General features: G+C 55.7%; 1 protein-coding gene across 2 annotated transcripts in view; it reads left to right on the top strand.

Moving 5' to 3' along the window:
* PDZRN3 (PDZ domain containing ring finger 3) overlaps positions 1-12,947 on the top strand; it is a 100,868-nt gene extending 87,921 nt beyond the window's left edge. For both annotated transcript variants that reach the window (XM_080673199.1, XM_080673198.1), the window contains 7 exons: positions 1,389-1,636; positions 2,037-2,124; positions 5,806-5,904; positions 7,241-7,303; positions 8,466-8,567; positions 9,732-9,848; positions 10,651-12,947. In XM_080673199.1, coding sequence (XP_080529325.1) covers positions 1,389-1,636; positions 2,037-2,124; positions 5,806-5,904; positions 7,241-7,303; positions 8,466-8,567; positions 9,732-9,848; positions 10,651-12,102 — 2,169 coding nt within the window. In that variant the 3' untranslated portion in view covers positions 12,103-12,947. The remainder of the gene's footprint in view (positions 1-1,388; positions 1,637-2,036; positions 2,125-5,805; positions 5,905-7,240; positions 7,304-8,465; positions 8,568-9,731; positions 9,849-10,650) is intronic.
* Positions 12,948-18,196: the final 5,249 nt, after the last annotated feature.

Raw genomic sequence — 18,196 nt, 5'->3', positions numbered from 1 at the left:
GGTGTTCGTCCTGGCATTTTATGAGTAGACGCTAACAGCATGCCTACGGGAAGAAGGTAGTATACATCGATGGTTTACCAGGGGTGGGCAAACTTTTTGACTCGAGGGCCACCATGGGTTCTTAAACTGGACCGGAGGGCCGGAACAAAAGCATGGATGGAGTGTTTGTGTGAACTAATATAAATTCAAAGTAAAGGAGCGGAGGGGAGAGCGAGAGAACCGGATAGAACAGCCAGATCCGGCCCTCGGGCCGTAGTTTGCCCACGGCTGGTTTAAACTCAGGATTAAGTTGCTGTGCGAGTGACATGAATTTGCCAGTTTCTCCGCAGGGAAGGTTTGAGAAGCGGGGTGGGGACTTGGGGAGGTCTCTATTCCGCAGCACGGTCCCTAGACCACGATCCTATACTTGCCTTTAAGAAGCAAACCAACCACTCGGGGAAGATATGGAAGTAGATCGGGGCCTGATGGTGTCGGTGCGGTGCCGTCACTAGATGTAACCAAACTACGGGGACATGATGTCGTGTTTCTCAGCTGCGGGGGATGCGAGGGGGGAAAGTAAGCAGCTGGGCTTCCACGGTGCTGGGAGCGACTTCATTTTCTAGAAACCGTCCGGCTGTGTGTCCCCTCGTGTGAGTTGTTCCGGACGGAGCCGGGGGTGAGTGTGTTCTGAGGGTGCCACTGGAGAGAATCCGGGGTGTAGCACCAACATTCTAACCACCCGGGTGGCCTCCTGTGGTTACTGGACGCTCTTGGGGGAGAGAGGTGAGGACTGGGACGAGAAGGGCAGATGCAAGGGCTGCGCACACTCGGAAACACCCAGCAACTACGCTCCTGCTGGGTTTCCCAAGCGGCGGCCAGCACGTGGGCCATCCGAGCTCCTTGGAGTTACCCGCTGTACCCACCTGTGGCCTGTGAGTCCCTTCATAGTTCCAGCTGGCCTTTTAAGGAAAAGCAGAAGGGATTCATTTCAAAAGGAAGCTTTCTGTCACTCACAGGACAGGGACAGTCACGCCACCTGCATGAGCTGGGGAAATGCGCGCCATTACCGCGTGACAGTGTGATTAATTTCCAGTTCGCTTATTAGCCCTGACAGCGGCGCCGAGCCTGCGGCCGCGCTCCCCTCCCAGGCGAGATGACGCGCTGGTGTTAAAGACTTTCCAGCGGGAAGCCAGGACGTCCCGCTGTGGGTTTGGTATTGATGCCACATCGCAGACCTGCCAACTCGCCCCTCCCACCAGGCCTTCCCCGGGGACCTGAGATGGGGAGAGAGCGTGGGGGACAGGACATCCCCACGCTGCCTTCCCGCTGCCCGCTTGCACGTCAAAACGGTCTTTCCGGATTCTGCTTCATGAGCATCGTGTCCCCCCCACCCCTAAATATTTCGACAGGTCAACGGCAAAGACTTATCCCGGGCGACGCATGACCAGGCCGTGGAGGCGTTCAGGACGGCCAAGGAGCCGATCGTGGTGCAGGTGCTGCGGCGGACGCCACGGGCCAGGGCCTTCCCAGTGCCGTCGGAGGCGCAGCTGGTGGACGCGGGCACCCAGACCGACATCACCTTCGAGCACATCATGGCCCTCTCCAAGCTGTCCCCACCCAGCCCGCCCGCGCTGGGGCCCTACCTCCTGCCCGAGGAGTAAGTCGCACCCGTGCCTCCCTCCAGGGTTCCCATGTTGATGGAGGCGATAAATCGAATCCTGTGACATATTAATTACTTTTATCATAACCCTGGAGCAGAGTTATTCAAATTATATTCTAAGAGCAAAATTACCTACTAATGTCGTAAAAGTTGTTTCGGGATAAAATTTAATCACCGCAAGTGGCGGCGGGAGGGGATGCGGGCGCTGCTTCGTAATAGACACAACGCGAGGGGCCCCAGAGGCGTACCCGCGCGCCCTCCAAGCTGGGAAACACAGCGGGAGGTGTGGGTGACGGGCGGACCTGCTGCCTGCCCCGCGGGCCTGTGCCAGGGAGGGGGATGTGGGGGAGCGGTCTGTGACCGCAGGGGCACCTCATAGCTGCTCCTCTCCTTGCAGGCACCCCTCGGCCCACGAGTACTACGACCCCAGCGACTACCTGGGCGGCGCCCACCAGGACCTGGACAGGGAGGAGCTGGAGCTGGAGGTGAGAGCGCTGGTTTGGGGGCCCGGAGAACACAAGTCAGTTCTCTAGACACACAGAACGGGGCTCCCGGCGAATTTCTTCCCGAAGGACAATGGCCCGCTGCTCCAAAGGCATCTGAGAGGCAGACCCCGTGGCCTGGGGTCCTCTCAGTACCTGCAACACAGAGCCAGTTGGCATTGCACGGCGTCTAGTACCTTCCGTCCTCTTTGGCCTCAGATAACACGTAAGGGTAGAGTTATGGACCCGCTGAATTTCTGCGAGATCTGTGTTAGAAACCTCCGGCCCGGGAGTTCGGGGGCAGCCCTGTTGTGGGGCGTGGCGGGCCCCTTCCCTGGTCACCTGTGCGTGAGGTGAGCGTGAGCGCAGCGACTAAGGAGCGAGGGGAGGTGCTCACGGCGGAGCCCCGAGGGTGCGCGGGAGCCTGGCGGGGCAATTATGTCACCCCCGCGCCCGGAACGGGACTGGCTACCTTACCTTTTGGATACTTCAAATAATTAAAAAACACACACGTCAACGTTGCTCTGGGGCCTGGGCGTCGGGCTCCGTCGTGGAGGAAGAAAAGCCAGGCTCCACGCCCGGCGTCTCAGCGGGAACCAGCCCCACGGAGGTCCCACGGGAGGGCCATGCGGAGCGCGTGGGGATGACCTGGGGGCAGGCGCACACGGAGGGCGGGTGCTCTCTCGGAAAGCACGCAGGATGGTCCCATTCACGTCAGTGTCAGGTCCCTGCTCTTGGGAAACCGCGTCCGGGTGAAAGGGCGATGCTCGCGCACCCCCCAGGGTCGAGCCGCCAAACTCACCCGTAAGTGTTCACGGCCGAGCACCCGCTCTGGACATTCCGGTCGGCAGTTCCGAGAGAAAGCAGGCGTCTGAAGGGGCTTTGTCCTTCGTCTGCTGTTTTAATTTCCCACTTGGTGCATCAGTGGCTCCGCCCCAGTCACCTGTGTTCCACTGACGTGATTCTGACAGCAGCGAGGGGGGCCCCGCTTCCCCCACGGCCTGGGGTGCGCTCCTCACCGGTCCCTAGAGTAGGTGACCAGGGACTGGGGTGTCCTGGGGAACACAGGATGCCCAGCCTTAGCCTCTCAGGCACAGCCTGGGCTCCTCCAGATCCTTCCCTGGTCAGCCCTGCCCCCCCCCCCCCCACACACACACACACCCCGTCACCTCCTCCGCGCCCTCCCAGTGTCATGGGGACTTGGTACCACCACCTGCCCCAAGCCCTCCCAGCTGCTGCACAGCCTGCACAGCACATCCCCCGAGGAGGCGACCCCTCTAGCACATCCCCCTTCCCGGACCCCACGGCACCACCTCCTGCCGGCTGTCTGGCTCCCCCAGGATCCAGGCCCACGAGAGCTGGGTTCTGGTCTGACTCGCTCACACTCCTCCTGCCTGGGCCGAGCTGGCCTGGCATGGGCACCAGCAAGTACTTGCTGAGTGAAGACGTCAGGGCTGTGGCACCCTATCCCGAATGGAAGGTCCATTGAAGGTCAATCGAAGGTCAATTGAGGTGAAGGAAAATGCAGTCTTTTATTATTTTTTTTTTAATATATTTTATTGATTTTTACAGAGAGGAACGGAGAGGGAGAGAGAGTTAGAAACATCAATGAGAGAGAAATATCGATCAGCTGCCTCCTGCACAACCCCCACTGGGGACGTGCCCGCAACCAAGGTACATGCCCTTGACCGGAATCAAACCTGGGACCCTTGAGTCTGCAGGCCGATGCTCTAGCCAGAGCCAAACCAGTTAGGGCAAAATGCAGCCTTTTAGAGGCAGCTCTACATCCCACTGGCGAGAGGAAGTGTTGAGATAATTTAAAGAAATGTGCACAGCAGCGTCCTGGGCCAATGAGGGAAGCGTTGTGCCTCAGTGACCCGTCTTCCTACAGGTAGATCAGCTGTCATGTCGGTCCTTGGGGCCCTGGAGGAAAGTGTGGCTCCCGTGGGGGAAGGGCCCTCTTCTCTCTCTTAATTGGACTAGCGTTTCGGTCGCATCTGAAATGTCAGGCGGGAGCCGCTCCTTGTTATCCAGGGATCCATCTAGACCGAGAAGCAACAGGACCCCGTGGGGGGAGGGCGGTAACCCGGAGGACGCCGTGCATTATTCATCCCGTTTGATTCACGGTCTTGGAAAGCGTATCTCCAGCGTCACGGACAGATGTGTGGCCACCTCCGTGCCTGTGGCGGTGTGCTCAGCTACCAGGAGGAAATGTTGAGAATGTACAAAACTCCCGATAAATTGTCATTTCCCCCGAGCCCCCAGATACCGCGTCTGGTTAGAAACTGCCCGATAGCCGCCTTCATTCCCCTGGCCAGCACCGCAGTGAGGACACGGGCTGGGACGCCGTGATGCGCTCCGAGGAAGCCGCTAGAAAGAGGCAGAGCTGGGATCGGAGGTCGTCACAGCCCCGGCTGTTCCCCACATTACACTCCACCGGGCAGCGGAAAGGCGGGGGCGCTGGGAATAGTCAGGGCGTGGCGGTGCTCATAGAACTTGTCACGGTTTCCCACGACGCCCAAAGAAAACGTGAGTTCTCACGCTGGGCGCGGGGCCCTCGCTGGTCCAGCCTTACCGCCCGCCACACGCAGCCCAGCCCGCCCCTGGTCCTGGCACACCGAGCATCGGCCCCCCTGGGCCAGGACCTCAGTCCCTGCTGTTCTGCCTCACGGCGTCCGTGGCGGTGGGCACCCTGCCTTTTCCAGGGAGGGTTAGGATGTAGCTGCTACACAACCACTTTGAGCTTCACCCCAAAGACAGACCCTCCTCACCCCCCTCCACCAAGAGACTGGAGGGAAGAAGTTGTCCCCAAAGACAGTAGCTCAGAGACCCCGACGCAGAGTCCCTCCTCGCCGGGTTGTTGAGCAGATAACACTAAATCCAGACCCAGGGACCTGCCGCCAGGAGCACCCCAGCAGTCCTTCCATGGGCGGCGGCAGCTGCGGCTGCAGAATCGTCCTGGTGCGGCTGCACCCAGGAGAGGGCAGCGAGGCCGCCTGGTCATCTCGCTCAGGGCCCCAGCACTTCCTCCCGGGCCCCAACAGTCACCAGAGCTGACTTCGCTCGGCGGCAGGACTAACTGGCAGACACGGCAGCGTCCCCTGTGCTCGAGTGTCTCACCGTGGGGCTCTCGTCTTATTTAATTTGCAGTACTAGCGGCTGAAAGTAATTTCTGGACTCTGACTATGACAGCTGCCGTGGGGAGCAGTCGTAGCTGCAATCACATCACCCCCCTTTCTTGGATCTGTTCGCAAGTTCTGTTACCGTGCATAGTCAGGCAACGCGACCTGGCGTCATCTCACCAAACGCATTGAAACGTTCATCGAGAAACGGCCGGACGGTTAGGGGCATGGAAATACTCTTGTTTGTGGCAGACGTGGAAGGAGTGCTTTTTAAAACCCTGCCCCCGACGTCTGGATGTTGAGTGAAATATGGGTAATTTTTCTTTTGGGGGGAATCAATAGAATAACTATTTCCAAAATGACTTTCTATTGACTGAAAGGTCAGAAATGCCCTGTGCATTGATCCTGAGTCCATCATCGCTTTGGGTTTGGTAAGTTAACCCCTCTCATAGTCGGCTGCAAAGAAATTCAGTTCATCATTTAAACGAAATATTTTTAAAGCACCTGAGGCCCCGGCCGCCGCCCCGCGTGCGGGGGTCTCACGGGGCCTCTCTCTCTGCAGGAGGTGGATCTGTACCGAGCCAACAGCCAGGACAAGCTGGGCCTCACGGTGTGCTACCGCACAGATGACGAGGACGACCTTGGCATCTATATAAGTGAGGTAGGAGGGCAGCTCTTCACAGCGACCACATGGGGACCAAGAGAGGGGGGTTTTCTTTCTGTCTTTTTTTTTTAAATATATTTTATTGATTTTTTTACAGAGAGGAAGGGAGAGGGAGAGAGAGTTAGAAACATCGATGAGAGAGAAACATCGATCAGCTGCCTCCTGTACACCCCCCACTGGGGATGTGCCCGCAACCAAGGTACATGCCCCTGACTGGAATCGAACCTGGGACCTGGGACTCTTGAGTCCACAGGCTGATGCTCTATCCACTGAGCCAAACCGGTCAGGGCAGGGTTTTTCTTTCTTTTATGTGGTAACCAACCCTAACTCTGCCTCACTGAGAATCCCTTCGAAAGACACAGACACATTTCTCTGTCCCCTTCATCACACTCCATGGAGTCTCATCTTCCCTGGGGTTATGTTCCAATGTCAGCACAGATGGCGACATGGCCCCGGGGAAGCCTACAGACCGGCCATAACATGGTTGTGTGTGCTCAACCCCGAGGGGGCGGCCGCCTCTCATTTCCAGTCTCGTGTTCATCGGATGGGCCGGTGGGAACGGTCCTGTTGGAAACGGAGCCTGTCTTAATGGCATGAACATGGGTGTGTCGGTCCGGCTCAGTAACCTTCCCTCTGAATGAATGTTCTCCATCCACCAGCTCCAGGGGGTCCGTCGGCACTGCCGTCAGGGTCTCTTTCCCAGTCAGTGTCTCAAGTACTAGTATACTTTGGTTTTTTGTGGAGTTTTTCTTAGTTTTGTTTTTAATATATTTTTATTGATTTCAGAGAGGAGGGGAGAGGGAGAGGGAGAGATAGAAACATCAATGATGAGAGAGAATCATTGATTGGCTGCCTACTGCACGCCTCCCACCAGGGATGGAACCCACAACCCGGGCATGTGCCCTTGACTGGAATTGAACCCGCGACCCTTCGGTCCACAGGCCGACGCTCTATCCACTGAGCCAAACCACTTTGGTTTTAAAGTTATTTTCCAAAGTTTATTAGAAACATTTGGTAAAGTAATCGAGGCGCGGTTGCTAGTCACCGTAGCGAGTTTCATTTCTATGCAGCAAGAGTCCGCTGGGCCTCACGTCCCCGAGGCCGGCAGGGCCAGGACACAGGGCTGTGGGACAGGGTTGCCAGGCAGGGACCGGAGGACACGCCCTGGAAAGTGCTTGGAGACGTGGATCGACCCATGTTTGCTCCCTTGCGTCACGTGGGTCCTGTTTAGGCACGAGCCTGGCCGTGTTAGCGCCTGCCTTTGGGCGAGGCCGTTGTGTCTCTGCCCATTGAACTATCCGCCTGGTGCTGACACGGTCACTGTTTTTTCCAGATCGACCCCAACAGCATCGCGGCCCAGGACGGGCGCATCCGAGAAGGCGACCGCATCATCCAGGTAGGTCGGTCTCGCCCCTGCCTGTCCGCGAAGATCAAACTGGTTGTGGTAACAGCTCAGGGTTAAAGAGCGAGGGCCACAAACCAGGGGTGTAGGGAGGCCAGACGAGCTAGCTTAGTGGGTGAAGCCCAGCCTTCGACAGGAGATGCACGCGAGTGGTGAGGACAGAGACAGTGGGGACAGGGCACCCCATCGAGGGGGCGGCGCCCCGCACGCCAGCAGGAGCTAGCTCACCTGGTGCTCTGAGCTACTGTGTTTATATCTGCCGTGACATTCCTCACCGTGAGTGAGTTTTGTCATTTTCCACTGCTTATTCGACATTCCTCAGACCTCAACCCAAACCTCGGCTCCTCAGGGACCCCCATCTGGTGGAGTGCCCCCAAACCTTCAGGTCAGCGCAGCCTTCCTGTGGTTGCTGTGGGTTTCCAGCAGCGTCTACCACTCGGCATGGCCTCCATGGTCTCAGCCACCCCATTTCTCCCTGGTAACCGAGATCCATCACTCCAGCCGTGGAGTCAGCCCTCCGCGGGCCTGTTGGGCACAGGCGTAAGGAGTTGGTGGGACCAGCCAGCTCAGTGGGACCAGCCAGGTCCCCTGGAGGAATCGCCCACCCTGGGGCTGAAACCGCCAGACCAGCAGAGCCCCAGATTCTCAGGACCAGAAGCCGAACTCCTGCGGGAGGGTTCCCAGGGGTGATGGTGAGAGAGCCCCTCCCCATGACCGTCTGCCCTGCCTGAGGCTGGGACCCAGACCCCCTTTATAACCCCATTTCCTTCTCTGCCCTCAGCTTCCATAACGTTCCCATCAGACCTGCCACTGCTGCTTCTCCCGTGTTACCCTAAAACACCTGTAATAACCCTTCATACTTCCCCTTGTACTCCTGCCCGAGTCTCACGTCTGGTCAGTTGCTCACGTGTTCCTCTCCACGCGCTCCGTTCACATGGCCTCCACGGTGCCCTGGCCTTGGACACCGGGGCTCCGTCCTGGGCCAGCCGCTGCATCCGTCCAGGCAGGGCCCCCTGAGAATGAGCATTCTCTCCGAGCTCCGAGGACCTTCCATGTCCTAGCCCCAAGTGGGTAACAGATGGAGTAGTGCAGCGTGGTTCTGCGTGATCTACTTCTGCGTTTGTCCACCCTCTTTTTTCTTTCTCTTTTTTTCCAGATTAACGGGCTAGAGGTACGGAACCGCGAAGAGGCCGTGGCCCTTCTAACCAGTGAAGAAAACAAGAACTTCTCCTTGCTCATCGCAAGGCCCGAGCTCCAGGTGAGTCCGCTTCCTGAGCGCAAGGCTGGGCCTGTATTTCTAAACCAAAAACCGGAGTCCCTGTCCCTGCAGAACACGGCCCCGGAATTGGGCCCGAATGTGAAGACCCTGTGCCCTGGAAAGGTAATCTTACTGTGAGACTCAGAATCACAGTGACGTGTCCACCGTTGAAGGAGGGTGCTGGCAGCCACGCTGGCAGTTACCCTGCGGGCCCAGCAGGCGCCTTAACGCAGGGATTGGAAAGAGGGAGAAGAGGAAAACGTGGAGTGGAAGACACCAGGGTCACGGCCTGCAAGATGTTAGAGGTCAAGACCTGGCCGAGGTCCCCGCTTGGAGCTGTGTCTCATCACAACTGCAGGGGGAGCACAGCGTGTGCCTGGATTTACGATATTGCCCTGACGCCTGGGACTCTGCCGAGAGGGTAGATGGCAGGTGCCCTTCTCACACAACACAGTGACTGTGAGGGGCCGCTAATTAGCTTGACCACTGTAATGATCTCACTACGTTTATGAAATCATGATGTCTACCTTAAACATAGAACAATTTTTATTGTATTTTTTAATGAAAGACACCAAGGTGATTCCTTGTCCAAGGGGCTTACTGTGGCCTCTTCAGGAAAGGAGCAAATTGGAATAAACTCTGGCTTCAGGGTGTCAGCGGAGAAGGTGAAGCTTCAATTCCTTGGCCTTCCTTTGGCTGCCTACTTGTAAGAGAGAGAGAGAGAGAGAGAGGAACATGGGTCAACAAACTTTTTATTAAAACAAATATAAAAGGCCAGATTTGGCACCTGGGCTGCTGATCAAGGGCCCCTGAAGAGTCTGCTCTTTCCTGGACAAGGAAGAGGGGGGCCCTGCTGCTTGTGTGGGGCCGGCAGGCAGGATGCAGGGCTTGCTGTACCCGGCCCTGCACCAAGGCCTGAAAATAGCTGATGTGAGAGAAAGGGTTCCATCCTGCAAAATGAAACAGCAGACACTGGAGACCGCTCCCCCCCCCCTCAGACATGGGGTGAGGCAGGGCGTTTCCTGGAATATAGCAAACAACAGGCAGACTGCCCTGGAAATGTTTTTCCCCAAGGAAATGTCTTTTCTTTAAAAATATGAATGAATTAAATGAGAGCAAGAGGACTCTCCTCTGAGGCGTGTGTTGGCTGCTGCTTTTCCCCAGCTGGACGAGGGCTGGATGGACGACGACCGGAACGACTTTCTGGACGACCTGCACATGGACATGCTGGAGGAGCAGCACCACCAGGCCATGCAGTTCACAGCCAGCGCACTGCAGCAGGTAAGGCACGCTGCCCTCGCTAGGCCACTCCCAGCCCTCGCCCGGCCACGCCCAGCCCTCGCCAGGCCACGCCCAACCCTCGCCCGGCCACGCCCAGCTCTCACCCGGCCACGCCCAGCCCTCGCCAGGCCACGCCCAACCTAGCACAGTAGCACAGCCCTTGCCAGGCCACGCCCAGCCCTCACCCGGCCACGCCCAGCCCTCGCCAGGCCACCCCCAACCTAGCCCAGCCCTCGCCAGGCTTGTGGGCAGCCCAGCTGCAGGACACCGCTCCCTGTCTCCCTTAGAAGCTAACTAAGGACCATGGGAGACCCCACCTGGAAGGCAGCAGAAAAGCCGTGCTTGCCCTTCTGGCCCCGAGGGAAGCGCTGCCCTGCACTCAGAGAACTGGGAAGGGACCGCTGACTTTCCACGTTTGCGGAGAAAACACCTGTGGGGGCGGCATTGATGTAGAGCAGAGACATGGCCGCGTTTCCAAAAGTGAAGCCCTTCCCTGTTTAAGCTGAGCTGCCCCTGTCCCGTCTATGCCACCACCACTGTCCTCCACACCCCGCTGACCGGGAGCTAGAGGTGGCCCTGTGCTCTGGGTCATTCATCCAGGCCAGGCGACTGTCACCTCACTTTTCCGGCGGCATCAGTGGTCGCCCAGGTAGGTCTGGCTAATGCCCAGGCCCCGTCCTAGTCCTCACCGGTGCGGAGTGGTGGAGGCCCGCCCCACTGCAGAGCCTTGTCCTGCAGGAAAAGGTCACAGGTAGCTGCCCCCAGGCCCCTCGCCGTGACCGGTGGTTCTTGTTTTGTGCAGAAGAAGCATGAGGAAGACGGGGGGACCACGGACACCGCCACCATCCTGTCCACCCAGCACGAGAAGGACAGTGGCGTGGGCCGCACGGATGAGAGCACACGCAACGACGAGAGCTCGGAGCAGGAGAACAACGGCGACGAGGCGCCCGGGTCGGCCCCGCTGGCCGGGCAGAGGACACGCACGGGCAGCCAGGACACGCTGGGCAGCGGCGACCTGCCCTTCAGCGGAGAGTCCTTGCTCTGGGCCGACTGCGCGGATGATGCGGAGTGTGAGAGCTTCCGCCAGCTGCTGGAGCTCAAGTGCCCGGGGCGCGGCGCCCCCGAGAGCACAGACGGGGAGCTGGGGCTGCTGGACGCGGAGCTGCTGGAGCTCAGGTGCCCGGGGCGGGGCGCGGGTAGGGGCGCCCCCGAGAGCGTGGACAGGGAGCTGGAGCTGCTCAACGCCGAGCTGCGCAGCATCGAGCTCGAATGTCTGAGCGTCGTGCGCGCGCACCGGGCTCGGCAGCTGCGTGAGGCCTGGACGCTGCACCCCGGTGGCTTCCGCGGCTGCGACACGGAGGCGGATGGACGCCGTCATGAGCTCTCCGACATCACCGAGCTCCCCGAGAAGTCGGACAAGGACAGTTCAAGCGCCTACAACACCGGGGAGAGCTGCCGGAGCACCCCACTCGCCCTGGACATGTCCCCCGACAGCTCCCTAAGGAGAGGGGCCGAGGCGACCACAGGGGCCTGCGGGCCATCCCCTGAGAGTCCACTCTGCATCACGGAGGAGGCAGACCTGCGCGGAGCCCAGCAGAGCCCTGAGCGCAGCCCAGGGGATGGCCCCAGCCCCGCACCCCCCATGCACGCGCCCCACAAGCTGGCCCACATCCCGGCGCACGCGCGGCGCTACCGCAGCTACATGCAGCTGGTGCAGCAGAAGTCGGCCGTGGAGTACGCGCACAGCCAAGTGAGCCTGCTGGGGGTGTGCAAGGACCTGGGCCCCGCCGGCCCGCCCGAGCCCCGCACAGAGTGGAAGGTGAAGGTGCGCAGCGATGGCTCTCGCTACATCACCAAAAGGCCAGTGCGTGACCGCCTGCTGCGGGAGCGCGCGCTGCGGATCCGCGAGGAGCGCAGTGGGGTCACCACGGACGACGACGCAGCCAGCGACATGAAGCTGGGCCGCTACTGGAGCCGCGAGGAGCGCAAGCAGCACGTGGCGCGCGCCAGGGAGCAGAGGCGGCGGCGCGCGCTCCTGCTGCAGAGCCGGCTGGACGGCCCCCGGGAGCAGCCCGCCGACGAGGACAGGAGGGAGGTGAGCATCCTTGAGCTGAGCCACAAGAAGATGATGAAGAAGAGGAACAAGAAGATTCTGGATAACTGGATGACGATCCAGGAGCTCCTGACCCATGGCACCAAGTCCCCAGATGGCACTAGAGTGTACAATTCCTTCCTCTCAGTGACTACTGTCTAGGCGTCATGTATATAGACAGCGCTACCGTTGGGGTAGAAAACCCTGCCTCGTTCAATGTGGCAAGTCTCTGTATGTAAGATAACAAGGTCATGTTTATAGCCCACCTCTGCACTTCCGGGGCAGGCCTCTATTTTAAAGTGGAGAGAAGCCACCCAGAACTGTCTTGGGAGGCAGTATTGATAAACAGGGCCTTGCTCCAATAGCAAGGGTACTTTTTTACTTGCTATGGGTTTCCAGCAGCGTCTACATAAAGTGCTTAAATTTCAGAAAGGTCTTTTTAAGCATACTTTCACAGGATAATGTGTTTAAACTATATTCATACGGAAAAAGTTACACATGCTTTTTTTTTTCCTGCCGAGAATACAACTACCATTATGTATTTTTAATGGAACCCTATTTTATAATGTTACTTTCCTGAATGTGTTTCCTATGAGTGACCATTAATATATTATTTAGGTCAGGGCTTCAGCTCAAAACCACCCAACCGGTTAATGATTGAATGCACATAACCGAACCAGCCGGGTTTAAATGTATGTTTCAACTGTAAACATGTTTCTGGTTAAAGTTCCCAAGCGAGCGTCAAGGTTTAAGCAGAAAGCTAAGTAGGGTGCAGCTTTACGGAAGTGTTGAGCACGTTGGCAAATAGCGCAGCCGGTGGGGAGAAGGTGCGAGCACCGGGGCGTTGCGGATGGAGATGGTGTGTGGACTTTTTAAGTGCTCTCCTCGCAGACCGCTTTCTGTGTAGATTGGAAGGGACAGACTCTTTTTACAGGCAAGTTCACAAAGTCATGATTACTCACAAACATTAAGGAAAATGAAGTTAAAATAAATTATTTTCTATTTGATATGTTTTGAAGTGATTTCTCATTTTTTGAAGTGGTGCCTCTAAAATAAAAGCCCTTTGCCGTGTTGATTTTTTTTTTTCCTTCATTGTTTTACCTGCTGCTTCTCGGATCATTAAACCCTTCCTTCTGCCTGGAACCTAAAGGCCGATATAAAACCAAGGTCTGTCGGCGGAAAGTAAGGAATCAAACTCACCGTGTCACCCTGCTTGCCAGCAGTCTCATGCAGAAAGCCTCCACATGACCCCATCTCCTACAAAGAGGAATAACTATGCACGTTTAGGGGTGGGCAAACTTTTTGACTCGAGGGCCTCAATGGGTTCTTAAACTGGGCCGGAACAAAAGCATGGATGGAGTGTTGGTGTGAACTAATATAAATTCAAAGGAGCGGAGGGGAGAGCAAGAGAACCGGATACAACAGCCGGATCCAGCCCGCGGGCCATAGTTTGCCCACGGCTGGGTCAGGGTCATGCTCACGATGAAATCTCTGGTGGACTGCCACCAACCCTGCCTGGCGGTGGTCATTAACGTCGGCGGTGAGGAGACCCACCCTCCCATTTCTAAGGTGCGTCTGAAAATCACACAACACGTCCATAGAAGGGCCAGGGTCACCGAAGTGGGTGGGCGTCAGCACCGCTATCTTTCAGGACCCTAATGTTCACCACGGGCATCCTTTGCCATGATGCCATGCATCTCGGGCATAGATTCCTCTCACAGAACCTAGTCCAACCCAAACTCCTCTCCTTTGGGGCCAGTGAGCCTCGTAGTCACACTTGCAATAGAACCACTTGATGAAGACAAGACACTGGAATACTCACGCTCACAATGAAGCCGTCTGCCCATCACTTCTTTCAGAACCGGCCCGGCAGAGAGAATCCATTCTGCTCAGCCCTCCGGAGAGAAGCTCCCGCAGGTGGAGTGCCGGCCCTGGTTTCCGCGTCTCCAGGTGAGCCTCCAGCAGCAGCGCCCTCCCAGCCTCCCAGCGCATGCCCTGTCTCCCAGGGAACAGACACCCCTCGGATGAACTATAAAGCGCTGATGGGCACAGAGCGGGTCGATGTCTTTAGGGAAATAGCTTTGCTCCCCTCGTGCGCTCATTAAAGATGGGGGAGGGGCACACCCCGGCGGGAAGAACACAGTTCCCACCTCACTGAGCACGCAGCTTCAGGGTCAAGCAGAGGAACTGCTCACCAGCGCTCCCCGTGAGCCTCTGGATTAGGGGGTCACCCGTGCCGCTCATGACAGGGTGGAGGGAGAGAAAGCCAACATACATGTCTGTCCAATGCCAGATCCTCCCACACCGACCTGTTTGTAAATCACTTTGTCATGTAACTAACGTGTGGGTGTAATTTGCAATGCAATGTGAGGGTTTCCCCGAATCTAATTTAGCAAATCAACTCCTGAAAGAAATTGGAAGAGACCTCAGAAATCATCATTTTATGAATAGCAGGAAACTCAAGGAGACAAGAAATGTAAGAAACGTGGCTCATTAATGAGCCCCCAGGATTGGAGAGAAATCCGCTCCTAATGAGTATCACCTGCAGCCTCGCCTCCCCGCCTCCCATCAGTCCTTGGCTGTGATTAACCACTGTCTTTGGTTAATGGCCTTAAGCATCCCACTCCTGCCGATGTTGACAATGGGGTGGAGGGGGGCTGGAGTGGGGACTCAGCCACAACTCCTGTTTCTCTTGTGGCCTCAGGGAGGTTGAAACCCAGGTCTCCAGAGAAGAAAAGTCACTTCTTTCACCTGCGACAGCAGGACCCTTCCCTTAATCTAATTCCGCTGTGGCCTGTGCTGCTTCCCTGAGCTCCTGGCGTGGTTGCGAGTCCGTTCAGGCTCAGAGCCACTGTGGGGGCAGCTGCGTCCCATTTCCAGTCTCTCTCGGTCCCTGGAGGACACGTGCTCACCCCGGGGACACAGGCACAGCCATCCGGGCTGAGTCCCCTTCCCACCCGTCCATCCTCCCTCTTGTTTATTTCCGTTGCATGGAATTGAATTTGCAAAAGTCAAACCCCCTGGGATCCAGCCAGACTCGCGTGAGACACCAGGAAGCTGTGACTTTTCACAGAGAGAAGGCACGTTGGGGGGGCAGCTCAGGGAGAAGGGGCTTCCGCAGGCGGATCTGCTAGACATAGAGGTGCCCCAAGTGCCCGTTGGCGGTGCCAGCTTGCCACTGGAGAGGGTCTTCCTGATTCAAGACACGGCGGGTCACATCCCAGCAGCCTGTGCACCTAGTTAGCTCACCTCACCTCCTCCAGGCTCCCAGCAACCAGAAGCTCTCACCTCTCCCCAGGGGACCGCTGGGTGGCACTTGGCATTCAGGTAGGAGAAGGGGACCCCCCTGCCACCTCCCTCACCTTCCGAGCCACTGTTCTGCCATTTCCCTCCGGACTGGTTCCGTTTTCTGCTTTCATGCCCAGCACTACCTCTTGGGCCCGCTCTTTGCTAACGCCGCCTGCCATTGAGACTCAAATATAGTAAAATACACAGGACCGGCCATGTTACCAAGTCATCATTTATGAATCCAGCTCGATTCATTTGTTTAGTCAGATGTAAAGGGCAATAAAAAGCGATTGACTAAGAACAATTAAAACAGTAAAAGTAAATTGTTTGTGTCCATTAAAACCTGCTGAGGCCGTCAGTGGAAAATTGTGGGCCTCAATGTGAAAATTAAAACTATTGATTTTCCCCGAATGTATGTGAATAGCAGAGTTCTAATTTGTTTTGTTTTTTTTTACTGGCTGCAAGCCCCTGGGGTCACAGCGAAGGTAGGCCTTCAATAAGCTCTTTTGGTGGAGTTAATAAAGATTTGGAAAGACAAATACGATAAGAAACGGCCGAGATGTTTCAGGGGGAGAATGAATGTGTCTGAGCGGCACCATGCCCAGGCTCATACTTTGTAATTTATTGCATTTTTGGGGCTGAAAATGGAAAATCAACTGCAGAATATATGATCTTCATAAGCTGAATTTTTAGGGCTTTGGCTTAATTTATGTGAGTGAGGGATTTTTTTATTATTGTCATTTTATGTTTTTATGTGCCACACTAAATCTTGTATTCCACGAACTGTTACTTTTTTAGTGTTCGATTAAAACAACGACATAAAAGGAATTCACGTGGACAGATCTTTAGCCGTGAGAGGAAACTTGGGGGGGAACCCTCTGGCTCAAATGAGGAGGTTCGATCAGGAGACGTGTTGTTGGAATTAAAAGAGCTGGGAAAACAGCATAACATGAAGGTGTCGTGGTATCGGGTTGGACATGAGCTGGTATTAGGTTTACATTCTTAATAAATGAGAATGCAAACTGTTACACTTCTCTGGAGACCTGGGTTTAAACTTACTGTATAACAGTAATTAAGTGAGTGATCAATAAACAGAAATCAGACTTCCTTTTAATCTTTATACATGTCAGGCATGGTTTTCAAATAAGGGTGGATAAAGTTAGAGAATACGGCCACCCTTGGAATATGACGCTTAAAATTACAATTACTATTACAATTGTGGTGTTATATAAACTTGACTCCAGACACTGATGTTTAGGAGAGAAACGTTTCAAAACAAACAGTTTCTTTGTTCCCTTCTTGGGAGACTTTCGTTTCATTCTTCACCCCCATTCCCACCACAGGAGTTTTCTAAAGAGACTATAAATAGTTTACCTGCAGAAAATGCTGTGGTTTCTGAACATTTCTTCTTTTTCCTCTTTAATTTTATTTCCCAGCAGTATTGAGGTGTACTTGACCGATACAAATTGTATATATTCAAGGTGTACAACATGATGATTTGCTATCCATATACATTGTGAAATGATCACACAATCGAATTAACACATCCTTCACCTCACATCGGTCCCACTGTGTGTGTGTGTGTGTGTGTGTGTGAGAGAGAGAGAGAGAGAGAGAGAGAGAGAGAGAGAGAGAGAGAGAGAATAACACTCAGGATCTACTCTCTTAGCAAATTTCAAATAAACAGCTCAGCATGATTAACTCGAGTCACCACACTGTACATCAGACCCTCGCAACGTACTCACATCACATAACTGAGCCTCTGACCAACGCCCTCCACCCCACCCTCCCGCCCCTGGCAGCCTCCATTCTACTCTCTGCTTCTATGATTTGAACTTTTTTTCAGATTCCACATAGGAACAACATCATACTGTATTCACCTTCCTGTGTCTGGCTTATTTCACTCAGCATCACGTCCTCAGCGTTCATCCATGTTGTTTCAAATGACAGGACCTCCTTCCTTGTGAAGACGGAACCCTTTGCCATCGTGTGTGTAAACCACCTTTGGTTTGCCCATCTCGCAACACTGCTGCGTTATTCACGGTAGCTGGGACACGGAAAGCACCTGGGCGCTTGCTGCTCCTGACCGAGACTCAGACGTGGGCCAGCTGGGCACGCACACTGTCTCCCAGGGCGATGCCAAGGCGTTGCCTGCAGATATTCGGGGGGAAGGGTCCGCAGGGTAGGATGTGCGGCTTAAGGAAGTGCTGCTGCAGGTGCCCTGGGGGGGGGGGGGGCAGCCTCAGGACCACCCAGGGCACAGCCTCCAGAACAAAGATGCAGAACCTTGGGGATCAGGAATCTTTGAGAATCTGCTCAGAAGGATATACATATTTTCTGTTTGTTTATTTGTTTGCTGGAAAAAGCCTGCCTGTTACGGTCTTAGATTAAGAATTCCTGCTACTTTTATTTTAAAATTGGGCTGGGAGGGAGTTTCACCTGGAAACAGAATTAAGCAGAGAATCACCCAGCTCCCCCTGCGGGGCCTTTTACTGGTCCTCCAGGGCTAATGCAGCCTGAGAGCTGAGGTGCTGTGACCCGATGACCTCCGACTGGTATCCAGATGCAAGCGATGCCAGGTGAGCGGTGCCCGGGGTGCAGGCTCCTGGGTTCTGCACAGCCCCTCTCCTGAGAGGCTGACGTGGCGGTAATTCTGAACTTACTCGGGAAAGCTGACTCCTTCGCCATTTAAACTGATGAATGGCGAGGAGGGGTTGGAAGGCTGGGGATGGAGAGATTTATCCCATGCCCAGTGCGGGGACTCCATCCATGACCCTGCCAGCTCTGGTGTCTAAGTGGATTTAGGTTTTCACTTAAATAGGAAAAAATACGAGCGTGGGAGTTAGAGCAGATGTGCTTTAAAAGACATACAGGCTGCTTTTCCTCTTTGATGCTCATTTTTCTTAACTATGCCCCACCTGCAGCACCCAGGTACCTCCTGTAGCTTCCGGTGGGGGCGGGGACATCC

Source organism: Plecotus auritus, assembly GCF_963455305.1.
Source record: "Plecotus auritus genome assembly, chromosome: 6".
NCBI lineage: Eukaryota > Metazoa > Chordata > Mammalia > Chiroptera > Vespertilionidae > Plecotus > Plecotus auritus.
The sequence above is the reverse complement of the archived record's forward strand: the minus strand, read 5'-3'. Positions and strand labels throughout refer to the sequence as shown.